Consider the following 16148-nt stretch of genomic DNA (forward strand, 5'->3'; position numbering starts at 1 on the left):
GAGGCTTTGGGGTGGCAGCATGGTGACGGGTTAGAGGAAGCTGGCCCCAGCTGAGCTGCTGGAGGGGCAGGGAGGATGCAGGGCTGGAGCACATTGCGCAGTGGTGGGAGGTTCTCCCCAGCTGGTTTGGGACACTGGTTTGGCACTGCTCGCTTGTAGGTCTTCCCCCATCTCAGGCCTGTAGAGACAGAGGGAGTTGGCCAACTGTGGGGTGGCCCTGTGGGTGTCCCCACAGTCCCTGTCCCCCTCCCCTCAGCACTGAGTGTCTGTCTGTCCGGCAGGAGAGCGGCCGTTTGTCTGCCTGATCTGCCTGTCCGCCTTCACCACCAAGGCCAACTGTGAGCGGCACCTGAAGGTGCACACGGACACCCTGAACGGTGAGTGTCCCATGGGGACAGCCCTGTCCCATTCCATGGATGGGCACTGTCCTTCCTGCCCTGCCCGCTCAGCCTGGTGCTCTGTCCCCTCAGGTGTCTGCCACAGCTGTGGCTTCATCTCCACCACGAGGGACATCCTGTACAGCCACCTGGTCACCAACCACATGATCTGCCAGCCGGGCTCCAAGGGCGAGGTGTTCTCACCTGGATCAGCCCTTCCTGCTGCCAAACCCCTCGCTCCCGGTGAGTGCTGGGGCTGTGGCCAGGGGGGACACAGGATGGCATTGTCACCCAGGGCTTGTCCCCAACTGGGACGGGTGGTGGGAAGGGAGGTGGGGATGGGACAGTGCCAGGACGTTGGGAATGGGGAACAGAGCAGGATCCCTCTGCCAGAGGTGTTGGGAACAGGACATGGCAACATCCTTGTGCCAGGATGTGTGGAACAGGGAACGGGGGTGAGGATCCTGCCCTGGGGGTGTCAGTCAGTACCGGGGGACAGGGCAGCACCCCTGTGCGGGGGGATGAGGCAGAGGGGCATCCCAGAGGGGCATCCCTGGACCATTCTCAGTGATGCTGCTGCTGATCCTCCGTGTGCCGGGGCTGTCGCTGACGCTGTCACCTCTGTCCCCCTGCAGGGCTGAGCCAGCCGAACAACGCGTCCCTGCGGAAGTGCAGCCTGGGCACGTTCCTGCCCGAGGCGCTGCCGGCCCTGCCGCAGCACGTGGTGCTGCAGAGCCCCGACACCGCACCGGCACCGGCACCGCCCGCCTCGCCCCCCGACCCCAGGGCCGGCAAACTGTCACCCCCAGCCCAGCCGCAGAACGGGGAAGGCCCTTCATCGGCATCCTCCTCCTCTTCATCCTCCTCCACGTCCGGCGAGCCCGTGCGCATCAAGGAGGAGCCGGCCGGCAGCCCGGCCAGCGAGGCGGAGGCGCCGAGGAGCGGGGAGGGGGCCGGCAGCCCCGACGCCGGCTCCCGGACCTCGTCCCCCCGCAGCCTGTCCTCGGCCAAGGTCAAGTCGGAGCTGGCCAGCCCCACGCCGGGCTCCAGCCCCGTGCCCAGCGAGCCGGGGACGGGCACGGCCGGCGGTACCGTCTTCCTCCCGCAGTACGTGTTCGGCCACGAGGCCGCCGTGGTGCCGCAGGCGTCGGAGATCCTGGCCAAGATGTCGGAGCTGGTGCACAGCCGGCTGAAGCAGGGCCACGGGGGCGCGGTGCCACCCGCCATCTACACGGGCACGCCGGTGCCCAAGGGGGCCACCTGCTTCGAGTGCGAGATCACCTTCAACAACATCAACAACTACTACGTGCACAAGCGCCTGTACTGCTCCAGCCGGCACCTGGCCGAGGACAGCCCCCCCGGGGCACGCAAGCTCAAAGCCCCCTCCGGGGCACCCAAGGGTCCCCTCGCCCCGGGGACGCTGCTGTCCCCTCCGGCGGGCAACGGGCAGAGCCCGGCAGCGGGGGACGGGGACGCCGGCCGGGATGCCACCCCGCCGGCCGCCGTGCCAGAGGGCAAGGCTGAAGAGGGGGGCACCAAAGCGGGGTCCCCCGAGGCGGAGGGGGGGTCGGGGCGGTGCAGCGAGGACAGCCAGAGCCCCGGCAGCTCGGCGGGGGACGAGGGGGACGAGGACCCCAGCAAGACGCTGTGCGAGGCGTGCAACATCCGCTTCAGCCGCCACGAGACCTACGTGGTGCACAAGCGCTTCTACTGCGCCTCCCGGCACGACCCCCCCCTGCGCCGCCCCGCCGCCCCCAAAGTGCCCTTCCTGCCGCAGCCGCTGCGCACCCGCAAGCGCCGCAAGCTCTACGAGATCCACGGTGCCGCTCGCCGCCCCGCCGAACCGCCGCCCCGCCGACCCCCCTCCAGCCCCGGAGCCCCCGCCCGCCGAGCCGCCCGCGGCCGCCCCCGAGCCCCGCGCCAGCCCCGACGCCGAGGGTCCCATCGACCTGAGCAAGAAGCCGCGGTGGCAGAGCGAGCCGGCGCCGACACCGGTACCGGCACCGGCCCCGCTGCTGCCCCTCGCCGACTACCACGAGTGCACCGCGTGCCGCATCAGCTTCAACAGCCTGGACGCGTACCTGGCGCACAAGAAGTACCAGTGCCCGGCCACGCCGCTGCAGCCCCGCACCCTGGAGCACCTGCAGAAGATGAAGGGGGCCATGGCCGCCCCCCTCAAGGGCCGGCACAGCCCCGGCAGCCCCGGCGAGGGGGACCCCGAAGGAGGCGTGCGGGTGAGAGCGGCCCCGGCGGGGAGCCCCGGCGTCCCCTACCCCGGGGCGGACTCGCTGCAGCGTCACCCCAAGGGTTCCCTGCCACCGCCGGGGGCCAAGGGTCCCCTCGCCGCCTGTCCCTACTGTCCCCTCAACGGGGCCATCAAGGGCGACCTCCTCGAGCACTTCCGAAACGCCCACGGGCTCTTTGTGGCCAAGCCGGGGCTCCCGGACGCGCTGGCCCCCGGTGCCAGCAGGACGCCCGAGCCCCCGCTGCCCGCCGCGTCCCCTCCTCGTCCCCCCCGCCTCCGCCGGGACAGCCTCACCGCCAAGGAGGGCAGGGACAGCCCCCGGCCCCCCGGCTCCCCCCGGGCCCCCGCCTCGCCCGGAGCCCCCGAGGGACTGCGGGAAGCCGCCCGCAAGCCCCCCACGCCCCCCGCCTACACGGACAGGGGGGTGCAGACCCCCCCGGCCAAGGCTGTGCCCGGCCCGGTGCCCAACGGCAACCACAGGTACTGTCGCCTCTGCAACATCAAGTTCAGCAGCCTGTCCACATTCATCGCCCACAAGAAGTATTACTGCTCCTCCCACGCCGCCGAGCACGTCAAGTAACCCCCCCCCCCAGAGCCCCCCACCACCGCGCGGGGGGCTGCAGGGGCTGGGGGATGGAACCGGTGCCTGAAACCCGCCCCGTGCAGGGGTTGGGGTGATGGAGGATCCCCCCAGGAGGCTCCACCGGGGCAGCTTCAGCATCTGGAGCCCCAAAGTTCACCCGGGTTGGGGGTGAGGACACTGGAGGTGGGGGGGTCAGCCCCCACCTGTGCCCCTGAGGGAAACTGAGGCAGGAGGACTGTGCATGGCCCTGCCCTGGGGGCTGCAGGGGGCTTCTCCCCGTAAACACTACGGGGCCGGGGTGGGGTTGTGGGGGGCACGGGCGTGGCCCCGGCACCCCAGGAAATCTGGGGGTGCCCCCACCTCAGAGCGGACCCTGCACGGAGGCAGCCCTGGGAGGAGGATGGAGCTGCCCTGGGAACTGTGTGTATAAGTGTGTACAGAAATAAATATGTCTGCTAAACTCCTGTGTGGGGTGGGGGACACTGCGGGGGCTGGCATGGCCACCGGCTCCCCCAGGGGCCGGGCCATGGGGACATCGGGTGTGTACAGCCAGGGGTGACAGCAGGGAGAGGGCATGATGTCCCCACGCTGTCCCCAGTGCCCCCGGGTGGCACCTTCAGCAGCCTGGGGAGGTCACACATCTGTGCCATGGGGCAAAGTCCTGCTCCCAGATGGGGCTCAGCTGGTGCTGATGGCTCATTAATTATCAAGGTAATTAAGCCCCACAGCGCTGGGTGGGGCTCGCCCAGCCACAGGAGCAGTCCCTGCACTGCAGCTCCAGACCCTGCCGTGGGTGCCCAGGTGAGTGTGGCTCTAGGTCAGGTGTCCCCCACAGGGTGACAGGGGAGGATGGCCCTAAGGACCCTCAGGGCATGGCTTCTCACCTCCCCACAGCTCATCCCAGTGCTTCCCAGTATTCCCAGTCCAGCACAGGCGGGCAGTGGGTTGTTCCCCTCCCTCCCACCCTCTCTGGCAGGGGTGCTGCTTCAGGATCTTTCTGGGAACTCTTGGGGACAGTCCCCAAGGGCCAGGTCACTGGAGCCCAGTGCCCCCAGCTCTGTTTGTTTCCCAGCTGGTATCCCTGGAGCTGCTGGGCCCTTGGGAAGCCCCTGGACCCGGCCAGGCCAGCACCAGCACCCGGGCTTGTGCAAGGCTGGGGTGGGCACAGGGACTGCCCCTGCCCAGGGCTGCCAACAGGGCTGGGGACCCCAGGGACCAGAACACCCCCTCGTGCCCCTCCCTCTGTGCCAGCCCTGCACAGTCAGGGGCACAAGGAGCAGGGAGACCTTTCATCCCTTTAAAGGGAGCAAGGACAGGCACAGTGCCAGGTGCCACAGGCCAGGGGTTTGGGGTTGGCCCCATCGTTGTTGTGGGTGTCTGCAGTGCCAGGGGAGCCTCGGCTCTGTGCCAGGGAGTGGGAGCCAGGCTCTGGTGCCAGGGAGGAGGAGGATGAAGGCAGCAGCTCTCCTGGGGAAGCGCTTGCGACAGGTTCCCTCCTCGCACCTCTTACACCACCAGCTCAGGGTGCCAAGCAGCGCAAGGGCTGAGTGTCCTGGGTGTCCCCCCCTCAAAGACAACACAAAAACAGCTGAATTCAGGAGGACTTTACTTAAATAAATATATTTACAGAGCAGCAGCGATTCCAGAGCAGATTTGGCCACACTCAGCCAGCGGAGTGCAAGGACAGGCTGTGCCAGGCACGGTGGCAGCCTCTGCCCAGGCATTGACCTAGCGGGGTGCTGGGACCCCCGAGGGTTGGGGGGCCAGCGGAGGGGACAGGCCAGGCCAGCCAGCCTCACTGTGACATCTTCTTGTAGGGCAGGGCGGGGAGGCTGCAGGGCAGGAGGTTCTGAAGGGGCAGCAGGCTCTTCTCCTCTTCCTTCTGCTCCTCCTCGGTGTCATCCAGGAGCTGCTGCATGTAGCACGAGGTGCCCAGCAGGACGTGGCCCGTGGCCTGCATGGTGAACAGCGCCCAGCGCAGGGCTTCCCTGGGCAGGGAGAAAGGGGTCAGCGTGCCACAGGAGGGCTGGGCAGTGTCCCTGTCCCCAGTGTCCCCAGCCCCCCGCACTCACTTCACCAGGCGCCGGGCCCCGTAGCAGCGCAGGTCGTAGGACATGCTGTAGGTGCCATACAGGGTGGCTTTGACGTTGAGGCAGCCCAGGTCCTTCGGGTGGGTCTTGTACAGGTCGAAGGTGACGCAGGCAACATCGATCCTGCGCGGGGGCTTGCGGGACAGGCTCATCTGGTAGCCACGTGTCTGTGGAAGAGTGGCACCGCGGTCACCCGCTGTGTCCCACCCTCCCAATCCCAAACCTCCAGCGTGGCACAGCCGGGACAAACCAGCCTCTCAGGGGTCCCCTCACCTTGGGGGCAGTCCAGGTCTGCCCTTTGCTCAGGGCCATCAGGGCTGTGCCCTCCTCCAGGGTCCGGAAGAAGGACTCGGTCTCCACGGCCGTGCCGTCCTCATCCAGCACCAGCGCGATGGGCACGGGCAGGGCCAGGGCGCTCTGGGCCTGCGGAGGGGCTGGGGGTCAGTAGGGCTGGGGACAGGCCCTGGACGGGCAGACAGAGCCCAGACAGACAGACAGAGCCCAGACAGACAGACCTGGCGCAGGAGCTCGGCGAGGTTCGGGGCCATGATGCCCTTGCGCAGGCTGCGGTCCCAGTTGCACACGCGGTAGGGCCGGGGTGGCGGGGCCGGACCCGCCAGCAGCTGTTGGGTCATGGAGGCGCTGGCCGAGACACATCTGGGGAAGGGACACAGGGATTGGGGTGTTCTGAGAGCCAGCAGGACCCCCTGGCAGCACCAGCGCCCAGGGAGGGCTCTGGGGGATGCCCCCCATGCTGGGGACAGCGGCTCCACGGCACTTACTTGGACACGGGGGCAGCCAGGCGCTGGCTCAGGGATTTGGCGTAGTCCATCATCCAAGGAACACGGAGCAGCCTGCGGGGAGGAAGGACAGAGGTTCCCGTCAGCTCCAGATCTGTTCCCACCAGCACGTCCAACTCCGCTCCAGGGGTTCTTCCGCTGCTTTCAGCTCCTGTCTGCTCCAGGAGATCTCCCCACTGCAATCCCAGTGACAGAATTGAGCCTGAGCTCTGTCACCGCTGCCTTTACAGGGGCTGGTCCTGCCCTTTGGCCAGGGCCAGGCCAGCGGTGGCCGCCCGGCCAGAGTCCCCTGCCAGCGGGGCTCTTGCGTAAAGGGACACGTGGGAGCCTGAGTCAGCGCTGGAGCAAAGGTGAGACACCGGCCCTGGGCTCCGGGAAACCGGGAGAGAACAACCGGGGCTTTGGGGTCAGGGACACCCATGGGAGCGCCCCCCGCCCTGCTGCTCCTGGGGCATCTCCAGCCAGGAGCCCCGTGGGGGTCCAATGGAGCTCTCATCCCCTCACCTCCGGGGAACAGCAGCTCCTCTGCCGAGGATCAAGCCCGTCCGCCTCACCTGCCCTTATGTACCTGTCACACAGGCTCCTCCCTGGGCGCGCCCTCCTGCCCGGCCGGGCCCAATGGGGTGGGCTCCGGCTGAGGGGGGAAAGGGAGCCGGGCAGGGACCGGGAGCCGGGCGGCTCCGGCTGAGGGGGGAAAGGGAGCCGGGCAGGGACCGGGAGCCGGGCGGCTCCGGCTGAGGGGGCACCGGGAGCCGGGCAGCCCCGGCTGGGGAAGGGCAGGCTGACAGGGATGCCATCAATCCGTGCAATGTTTCCGTGGTGTCCCAGGACGGTGCCAGACCGTTCCCAGTGGTGTCCAGCCGCAGGAAGAGCAGCAGTGGCCGTGAACCAAGCCACGAGAAGTTCCCTCTCAACGTCTGTGGCCAGGGAGGGTGGCAGAGCCCTGGCACGGCTGCCCAGGGGTGTGGGGTCTCCTGTCTGGAGCCATCCCAACCCCAGCTGGACGTGTCCCTGTGTCACCTGCCCCAGGTGTCCCTGCCAGAGCTCCCTTCCACCCCAAGCATTCCCCGTAGATCCTGTGGCACGCGGGTGCCCCGTCCTCGGGCACATCTGGAACCTGCACCTCCCTGCCCCTCCACGTGCACGCCTGCACACAGCCCCTGTTCAGACGTTCACGCGTCCACCTGTGCGCGCACACCTGCGCTCCGCCTTTGCCGTGCGCGGCCCCTTTAAGACGGGTGTGCGGGGGGGAGGGGGGAGCAGAGCGCGCGCTCCCCCCCCCCCCTTCCCCACGCCTCGCGCCGCCGGGGGCGCGTCGCGCGCGGATGACGTCACGGCATGGCCGCCCTGCGCCGCCGCGAGTAGAGGCCGCTCCGCCGCCCCNNGCGGGGCGGGGGCGGCACCGGAGAGCGGGGGACTGGGGCAGCCCCGGGGAGCGGCACGGGGAGAGGAGGGGAGGGCCCGGCGGTGTTCTGAGGGGGGTCGGGGGGAGGCCGGAGGGCGTTCGGGGACGGGAGGGCGCGGAAATGAATGAATTCCCCGCTTCGTTCGGGACAATGAATGGGAAGGGGCGGCCCCGGCCTCGGGGGGAGCCGGAGGGCTGGGGGGTGTCGGGGGGACAGCAGGGCTCGGCAGCGGCCAGAGGGGTGCAGGTGGCTGTGACTGTCCCCCTCGGCAGGCAGTGGGAACAGGGACAGCGCCAGCAGCCGCGGCCCGGGGGCACAGCAGGAGAGCCCCGCCTGGCAGGAGAGCCTCGGAGGTGAGGGGACACCGCGGGGACGCGCACCGGGCAGCGCGGCAGGCCCGGGGGGGCTGGGTTTGTCACCCGTGGGGTCAGTCCTGAGGTGGGCTTGGGGTTTGTGACCCATGGGGTCTGCTCTGGATGGGTTTGGGGTTTGTCACCTGCAGGGTCAGTTCTGGGATTTGTCACCTGCAGGGTCAGTTCTGGGGTGAGTTTGGGGTTTGTCACCCATGGGCTCAGTCCTGGGTGAGTTTGGAGTTTGTCACTCAGAGTTTGGGGTCCATCACCTGCAGGGTCAGTTCTGGGGTGGGCTTGGGGTTTGTGACCCATGGGGTCTGTTCTGGATGGGGTTTGTCACCTGCAGGGTCAGTCTCGAGGTGGGTTTGGAGTTTGCCACCTGCAGGGTCAGTTTTCAGGTGGGTTGAGGTTTGTCACTTATGGGGGCAGTTCTGGGGTGAGTTTGGGGTCTGTCACCTCTGGGGTCAGCCCTCAGGTGGGTTTGGGGTTTGTCACTCAGAGTTTGGGGTCCATCACCTGCAGGGTCAGCCCTCAGGTGGGTTTGGGGTTTGTCACTCAGAGTTTGGGGTCCATCACCTGCAGGGTCAGCCCTCAGGTGGGTTTGGGGTTTGTCACTCAGAGTTTGGGGTCCATCACCTGCAGGGTCAGCCCTCAGGTGAGTCTCCTCAGAGCTGCAGCAAGGACAGCACCTCCAGGCTGTGAATTCTCTCTTCCTAAGGTTTGCCTGGATCCAGGGAGAGGGTCCCAGTTTATCAGGACAGCTCTTTGCCAAACTGCTGATCCAAAATCAGTCTTTTGAGTGGGATTATCCCAAATCCTGCTGGATCCAGGTATGACCCTGCTGCTTGTCTCTTCCTGAGGCCCTGAGAGCTCGCACTCAGCATTTGCAGGAGGGAGCTGCAGGAACATCAGCTGTGCTGGGAAAACAAACTGCAGCTGCTTTTCCCTTCAGGTGCCCACCACAAATCCCTGGGGAGCATTCCTCACTGGAGCTCTCTGAGCTCTGCTTCAAAGCCAGCTCCTGGAAATGCCTCTGAGCACCAAACTGACCCCTCAGGGCAGCTGAGCTTGGGTGCCCTGAGAGCTGCAGAGTTCCCTGGGCATCCTGCACCTCAGAGCTCCCCGAGGATGGCAGAGAAATGAGGATTGGGGTTAATTAACCCTGTCAGCAGCTGGAATTGCAGCCAGGGCAGGGCTGCACGCGGGTTCATCCTCTCGGTGTTCCGTGCTTCCCCTCTCCTGGCTCCTGAGGAATTGATTCCCTGCTGTCACTGCTCTTCCACGTTTTTCCCCGTGTTGGTTCCTGCTCTGGTGTGTGCTTTGCCTCTGCAGCTCTCTGTTCCCTGGATCTGTGTGTGCTGCCAGCACTGTTCCCTGTGCTCGGCTCCCTCGTGGGTCCTGCCTGCCCTGCCCTGCTCCAGGGCTGTGCTGCTCTGCTTCAGCCCCTGGGTTCCATGGGCCTGCTTCACAGCAAGTGCATTTCATCCTTTTATCCCAAAGATTTCAGCCTGAAGGAAAAAGCTTCCTCTCTTTTCCCCTTCCCTTTGTCCTGTGACCTCCCCCGGGGCTGCCAGGGGGACGGAAATTGGGAATGCACTTGGTTCTTCATATCCGTGAAAATTTATAGGATTTTAAGGCTCAAACTGATGGCTCTGCCCAGCTCCAGGTTTCTGTAGGAACTCATTTCCTGCCTGGAATTTCTTCCTTTTTAATTTTGCACTTTTTGTGCTGTTTAATTAACAACAGAGAAGAAATTGTGCCTGATTTTGATTTTTGGGTAAAAATTCCTGCTCTGACTCCTCTGGCCTTGTAAAGATCAACTGACAAAAGTGTGAGGTTCATTTATTTTATTTTATATAAAATAAATTTTATTTATTTTATATAAAATGGACTGATTTTATTTAAAAACGTATCCTGGCAAGGTGGAAGTGGAATTTTAAAAGCAACTTAAGTAGCAGTTGTAACTTTTCTCTGCCTGCCTTTAGTGCTGTGCAAGGCTGCTTAATCCCAGTGCTTTCAGTTCAAAAATCCTGGATGTTATTAAGCTTTGATAAAAATATCTTATAAAGGAAGTGAAGCAGCTGAGTTTAAATTTCTGTAGCATGTCCACAAATTTCTCCTCCCCTTTTTTGGGGTGGAAATGTGTAATTTGAAATGTTTCTAAGGGGGCTGGGAGGCTTTAGTAGGAACAAATTGGCTCTGTCCTGGAGCACCCAGGCACAGTGAGGATGGCCAGGTGGGAGGAGCATCTCTGCCCCTCCTTGTGCAAACCATGGGACTCTGATAAATTCAGGAGCAGCTCATCCTTCATTCCCTAATTTGAGATATTCCAGAGCCTAATTTGAGAAACTTCCAAGTCACTGATGTGTTGTGGAACTAAAAGCTCCTCACTCCTGGGAAGTTCTGCTGCCACATCCTCAATTTCTTCCCTGAGAAGCTGTGACCTGCTTTGAAGTGGCTTTCAGCTCACTGAGCTGTGCCCAAATCATTCCAAAAGCAGGGAAAACCCTCTTTTTTTTTGCCTGAAACTGCTTATTGATTGCATCTGCTCCCTGTGGCAAGGCTGGCCCAGCTGGTGAAACCTGGGAGCAGGAGAGGTTTGTGAGCCTGGATGGAATTCCCAGTGCCCTGTGCTGCTCCAGGCTGCCTCAGACACTCAGGAAAGGAATATTTGACACACTTTGAGCAGAAGGAGCTGGTTTTGGAACAGAAATAGTTGTGCAGCTGGGACCAAAGGCAGCTTTGCCTGAATTTTCAAGATTTTTCAAGATAAAAGGCTGCTCAGTGAGAGGCATTAATACTTCCCTGCCTCTTGCCTGAGCTGCAAGTCAAACAAGCTTATCTGGGGCTTAGCAGAGTTAATTTTTTGCTTTTATAAATGGTTTTGAACTAGGAAGGAACTGGCTAAGTTTTAAGGTACAAAAAAGGGCCAAGTTTATGATGAGAGAGGGATGAAACCTGGGGGTTTCTGCTCTGCCACTTCTGTCACTGCTGCTTGATTTAAAATACTTCCATGGAGTCCATTTTTCTCAGGTTTTTGTGATTTTTGTCTTTATGTTTAAAATACTTCCATGGAGTCCATTTTTCTCAGGTTTTTGTGATTTTTGTCTTTATGTTTCCCTAAAGGACAGAAGAAAGCAATTTTACAAACCCCAAATGTAACAAAAACCCCAAACAACCCCTAAAAAACACCTCAAAAAGCCCCAAAAACCTTTCAGGATTTCAGAGATCTGGGATAAATTGTGATTTGCAGTTTAAATTTCTTCCTAAAAAAAAAAAAAAAAAAAAAAAGGGGGAAAAAAACCCAAACAAAAAACCCTTGCAGAGTTCCAAAGATTTTAAATTAATTGATTTGCAGATTATTTTAAGACAACACTTAATAATGGAATTAAACTTGCTGTCCTGTTCCATCATCAGGCAGTTTTCCTTTTAATTTCCAACTCCCAATTTTTTTTCCTGCTGCTGATTTTACCTTTGGACATCTGGGCTTTGTTTTGGGACATTTCCATGCAGGGTAAGATTGCTGCCAAAATCTGCTTTGTTGGTTTTGGGGAATCTTGGAGCAACAACCCAATCCCTGAATCCAAGGAATTATACCCCAAAAAACCTTCCCTGCCTGGATTTTGTGAGCCTTTCTCACTTGGGCCATCATTTATTGTGTTTCTTATCATTTCTACTCATGGAAATTAATAGGAAATTATTACAACTGCTGGATGCTCTGGATTTTATAAAAGCTGCTGTGCAGGTCAGTGTTTTGTATTTCAATGTTTTATATTCCTCACCATCAGAACATATTTGTTTCCTCCCATCCCTCTAAAGGTCTCCATGTCAAACACAAAAAGCCATTTGCTTCACTTAAATACCTTTTTTTTTTTAATTATTTTTTGGTGCTGCTTATTTGCAAGAAAACAGAAAACAAATTTCCTGAGTCCACGTGGCCCTGGCAGATTTGATATTTCTGGTGGCCTCTCTGGGCTGACCTTTGTGTTCACACAGAGTCACTTCTCAGGCACTTGGGCAATTAAAATCCCCACTCTGAAGTGGCTCTTAAAGCCAATAATGATTTGTGCAGGAATTTATGAGCTCAGCATCAGGCTTGATGTGCTCAATAAGGAGATCATTTGTTCAGCTCCATCCTGGGGATCTGCTCAGAGCTGTTGTCACCAGCAAACTTCTGGATTTTCATTTGGGTTTGACCTTGTCAGGGAAATCAGAACTTTGCTGGTGAGCCAGAACCAACTTCAGCGTGCAGAGGAAGAGGAGGAGCTGGGAGGAAGCTCAAAATGTGGATTTTCTGCTGCTCTGGGCCCTGCTGATTTGAGATCATCTTGTGTTTATCAATTAACTGATAGCAGCAGGGCCCTGAGGGCTTGGGAGAGCTCAGTCAGCCCTAAAATACAGCTTAAGGTGCTTCTGGGAGTGGTTTGAATTTATTTTCTGGTTTTAACTCCTCTGCAGACCTCCCACAGTATAAGGAGCAGCATTTTCTGGAGTGGGACTTTGATCTTGGGAGTTTGCAGCAGATTCTGTTCATTACCAGAAGATTTTGGGGATTCAGGTGCTGGGAAGGCTCAGTTTGCTTTACTTGGGGCAGTTTTTGGTGGGTCTGTTTGGCTTTTTGATTGGAAATCACCTTTCCTGTGCAAAACCAGTTGGATAAACAGGGAAAAGTGTCAGGAAAAGGTGAAATGGCAGCTTAATAAAAGATTAGTAAACTCTGATTTTGTGATGGATTGCTGGGTGTGTTTAAAGGAGCAACCAGAGTCTGACATTTGTAGCATTTCTGCTCCAAGGGTTTTTAAAATAACAGGTGAAACTCTGCTCATTTATGCCATGGGTTTGTGGCAGCACTAAATGAACTTGCAGAGCAGCTGCGGAGTAAAACATGGGACACATTAAAATGAAGATAATTTGTAATTCTGTGGCTTTTTTTTAGGGTATTTAGAGCTTTTATGTGGATGTGACCCAGTCAGCTCAGCCAGTTCCAGTCAGGCACTTCTTTAATTTATAGGATTTTTGTTTCTGGAGTAAAAAAAATTAATGTATGGCCCAGGTTTTTTCCCTGCTTTGCACCCTGCCCTTTTCTGTTGTATTTCTTGGCTTTATTCTCAGCAGACATAGGATTTTGAACTTCCACCAAGCACATTTTTAGACATCTTCTAGGAAGGTCTCAGTTCAGGCAGCTGGATCTGCTGCTTTGAAGGAATTTTGGGGTCTTTACTGAGGGTTCTGCCCACTCAGGTGAGACCCCAGCCCTGGGAGGAGCTGGAGCTGCCGTGGAGAGCCCAGAGGAGGCTCCAGGGGGATCAGAGGATGGAGCAGCTCTGCTGGGAGGAAAGGCTGGCAGAGCTGGGATTGTTCACCTGGAGAGGAGAAGCTTTGGGGTGACCTCAGTGTGGCCTTGCAGGGCCAGAAGGAGCTGCAGGAAACATGGAGAAGGACTTTGGACAAGGGATGGGGGACAGAACACAGGGAATGGCCTCAGGCAGAAGAGGTGCAGGGATAGATGGGATATTGGGAAGGGATTGTTCCCTGGGAGGCTGCTGAGGCCCTGGCACAGGGTGCCCAGAGCAGCTGTGGCTGCCCCTGGATCCCTGGCAGTGCCCAAGGCCAGGCTGGATGGGGGTTGGAGCCACCTGGGACAGTGGGAGGTGTCCCTGCCATGGCAGGGGTGGGATGGGATCTTTATGATCCCTTCCAACCCAAACCAGTCTGGGACTCCATGAAATTCCAACCTCAAGCTCTGTCACTGTCTGTGAAGGGCAGCACACTCCAGTTTGGGGCAATATTGGGATCAGTTCTTTGTGCAGTTTAAACTCTGAATTTCCCTCTTGAGGGATCTATGAGGAACCATATTCCTGAACTTATGGCATCCCAGAGTGGTTTGGGGTGGAGGGGACCTTAAAGCTCCTGTCCCTCCAAACCTCTGCCACGGGCAGGGCTGCCCTCCCTGGGCTGGGTTCCTCAGGGCCCCATCCAGCCTGGCTTTCCAGGAGCCCCAAGAACCTTTCCTTAGGAAGCAAAGCACAGGAGGAGGAGTCCCTGAGGGTGAGGTTTCCCTGCCTGCCCGGTTTGCTGCCATAACCAGAGCTGTTCTCTGCCCTGCAGACTCGCCGGGACTGATGGACGTTTCCGACAGCCCGGAGCCAAACCCCTGCTCTCCTGAGGAAGAGGACCAGCAGCTTTCTGATGAGGAGGTCCTGAAGGAGAGCGGCTCAGAGCGGGAACTCGATGGGGAGGGTGGCCAGGGGAGCCTCCTGGGCGAGGAGGAGGAGGCAGGCAGGGCCCTGAGCCGGGGGGAGGAGGAGGAGAACCACTCCGACGAGGAGGATCGGCTGAGCGAGACCAAGTCGCAGGAATCCGACACCAACGAGCAGGGCGTGGAGCTGAAGAGCCCCCAGCCCCACAAGGGGGAGGAGGAAGACAGGACAAACGACCTGGAAGTGTCCTCTGTCACCAGGGAGCTGGATGAGCACGAGCTGGACTATGATGAGGAGGTTCCTGAGGAACCCAGTGCTGCTGCTGCGGAGGAGGACGGGGAGAAAGCTGCTGGGGAGGATGATGAGGAAGAGGAGAAAGGAGATGACGCCCCTGAAGATGAGAAGAAATCCAGCAGCAAAAGTGATGATGAGAAGGATGGGCAGGATCCCCTCAAGGAGAAGAAGAAAGAAGAGGATGATGGGGAAATTGATGATGGAGAAATCGATGTAAGTAGGATGTGGGCAGAACCCTGGGGTGGTTCGGAGCTGGGTGCTGCTCCCACTGCAATTCCTTCCTCCTCCTGGTGGGAATGTCCATGTCCCTCGTGTGCAGGGAACCCTCTTCCCTGGAGGTAAGGCCAGAGCATGGAGCAGGCCCTGATCTCAAGGGTTGCCCCGTGCTGAACCAAATCTTTGTGCCAGAGAGCTTTGTTCCCTCTCACTGTGGGGAGGCTCCAGTGCTGTGAGAAACTGCCCTGCCTCAGCTCCAGGGGGACTTGGGAATGATGCTGGCAGCAAATCCCATGGATTGGGTGGCCAGGAGCAGTTCAGATTGAGGGGCTGGTGTTGGGGGGTGGTTGTGCTGCTCAAACTCTGATCCTGGGCTGTTCCTGGGCTCCAGCAGCATCTGGATGCTTGGAAGGGGAATGAAGGTGCTGGGATTTCTGGAAAATACCCAAGGCATGGTTTGGGGATGGGGTCAGGGATGTGCAGTGTTTCACAGCCCTGAACCAACCAAGGTACTCAGAAAAATCAAAAGTGGGGTTTAGTTGCAGGTGGGGATTAGGGAAAATCTCACCTTTAGCCATGGCTGTGTTCAGCAGGGAGCTCTGCAGAGCAGCAGCTGTTTTGTGCAGCTTAACAGCCATTTCCTCCTTTTCCATGAAGAAAAAAGGGCAGAGTAATTCCAGTAAAACCCCTCCTGTGGGCTCCTGGTCTGGAATTGCATCCCAGTGGTTGGAGTGTCAGGAGAAATTGCTGGTGCAGAGCACCTGGGCTGGCTCCCCATTGCAGAATTGCAGCTGCACAGCTGGGCTGGGGTTGGGACTGTCCTGGGGACAGGCAGGGATGCCCTGGAGTGGGCTGGGGTCACTGCTGGGGCTCCTCAGCTGAGCAGGGGAGATGTTCTGTCCTTCCAGCCCCATTCCTGTGGGTTTGACCTCCACAGGAGCCTGGGAAGCTCCTGGATCCTCACTGCACAGATCCTACTCCCTTTTCTCTAAAGAATCATATTTTGTGTGGTTGTTACTCTTCATAATTCATTGACAAGTTTAATTGCTTTCAGCAATGACATAGTTTTTCTCCCTCGTGCCCATCCTGGCAGGTGACTTTGTTCAACACGTGTTTTCCAAAGGTTTTGTGTATTTCTGAATCAGTAAGAAGGAATTCCAGTATGTTATGGGCAGAAAAAAAAAATTCCTGGAGTCCTGACTTCATGCCTGCTCCTTGATTAAAATATGAATGCTCTCCTTTGGAGCCTGAGGCATTCTTGGGAGCTCTCCTCACAAAGCAGGAGATGAATCTGTACCCTGGTTTTCATACATTAACTCATAACAGCATTCTCAGCTGCCTGATTCCAAGGAGACCTCCCAGAAATAAATACTTCCCCTTTTGTTCCAGACTTCACACAGCTCTTTTGAAAGCAGCAGAGTGGAGCTGGTTCTCCCATTCATGCAGCACTTAAAGCCAGCCCCAGCTTTGGGGAAAACTTCAAGCTCTGCATTTTCTTCTGCTTTCAGCCTCCTGGCTTGGAGGGAGGGGAATATTAATGCAAATTTTAATTGGAATATAAGTGCAGGCTTTTAAATGCTTTGC

General features: G+C 58.9%; 3 protein-coding genes across 5 annotated transcripts in view; 2 read left to right on the plus strand and 1 right to left on the minus strand.

Moving 5' to 3' along the window:
* Positions 1-3650, plus strand: part of ZFPM1 (zinc finger protein, FOG family member 1) — a 35116-nt gene extending 31466 nt beyond the window's left edge. Inside the window, 4 exon segments of the mRNA XM_041400902.1 lie at positions 282-377; positions 471-620; positions 1013-2220; positions 2222-3650. Of these exon segments, the coding sequence (XP_041256836.1) occupies positions 282-377; positions 471-620; positions 1013-2220; positions 2222-3202 (2435 nt within the window). The 3' untranslated portion in view covers positions 3203-3650.
* A 986-nt stretch (positions 3651-4636) lies between these two features.
* Positions 4637-7310, minus strand: CIDEC (cell death inducing DFFA like effector c). The gene is made up of 6 exons (XM_041400747.1): positions 7294-7310; positions 6078-6149; positions 5811-5952; positions 5569-5718; positions 5278-5462; positions 4637-5193 (listed from the first exon to the last, which is right to left on the minus strand). Exons 2-6 carry the CDS (start codon positions 6128-6130, stop codon positions 5001-5003), a joined length of 723 nt encoding a protein of 240 aa, XP_041256681.1. The 5' UTR covers positions 6131-6149; positions 7294-7310; the 3' UTR covers positions 4637-5000.
* A 415-nt stretch (positions 7311-7725) lies between these two features.
* ZC3H18 (zinc finger CCCH-type containing 18) overlaps positions 7726-16148 on the plus strand; it is a 44753-nt gene continuing 36330 nt past the window's right edge. For 2 of the 3 annotated variants that reach the window (XM_041400774.1, XM_041400776.1), the window contains exons 1-3: positions 7737-7854; positions 8573-8684; positions 13963-14561. In XM_041400774.1, coding sequence (XP_041256708.1) covers positions 13977-14561 — 585 coding nt within the window. In that variant the 5' untranslated portion in view covers positions 7737-7854; positions 8573-8684; positions 13963-13976. Of the gene's footprint in view, positions 7855-8572; positions 8685-13962; positions 14562-16148 lie in introns of all 3 variants that reach the window. The other variant, XM_041400775.1, reaches the window with a different exon arrangement.

The sequence above is a fragment of the Onychostruthus taczanowskii genome, unplaced genomic scaffold, assembly GCF_017590055.1.
Source record: "Onychostruthus taczanowskii isolate IOZ18803 unplaced genomic scaffold, ASM1759005v1 scaffold18, whole genome shotgun sequence".
NCBI lineage: Eukaryota > Metazoa > Chordata > Aves > Passeriformes > Passeridae > Onychostruthus > Onychostruthus taczanowskii.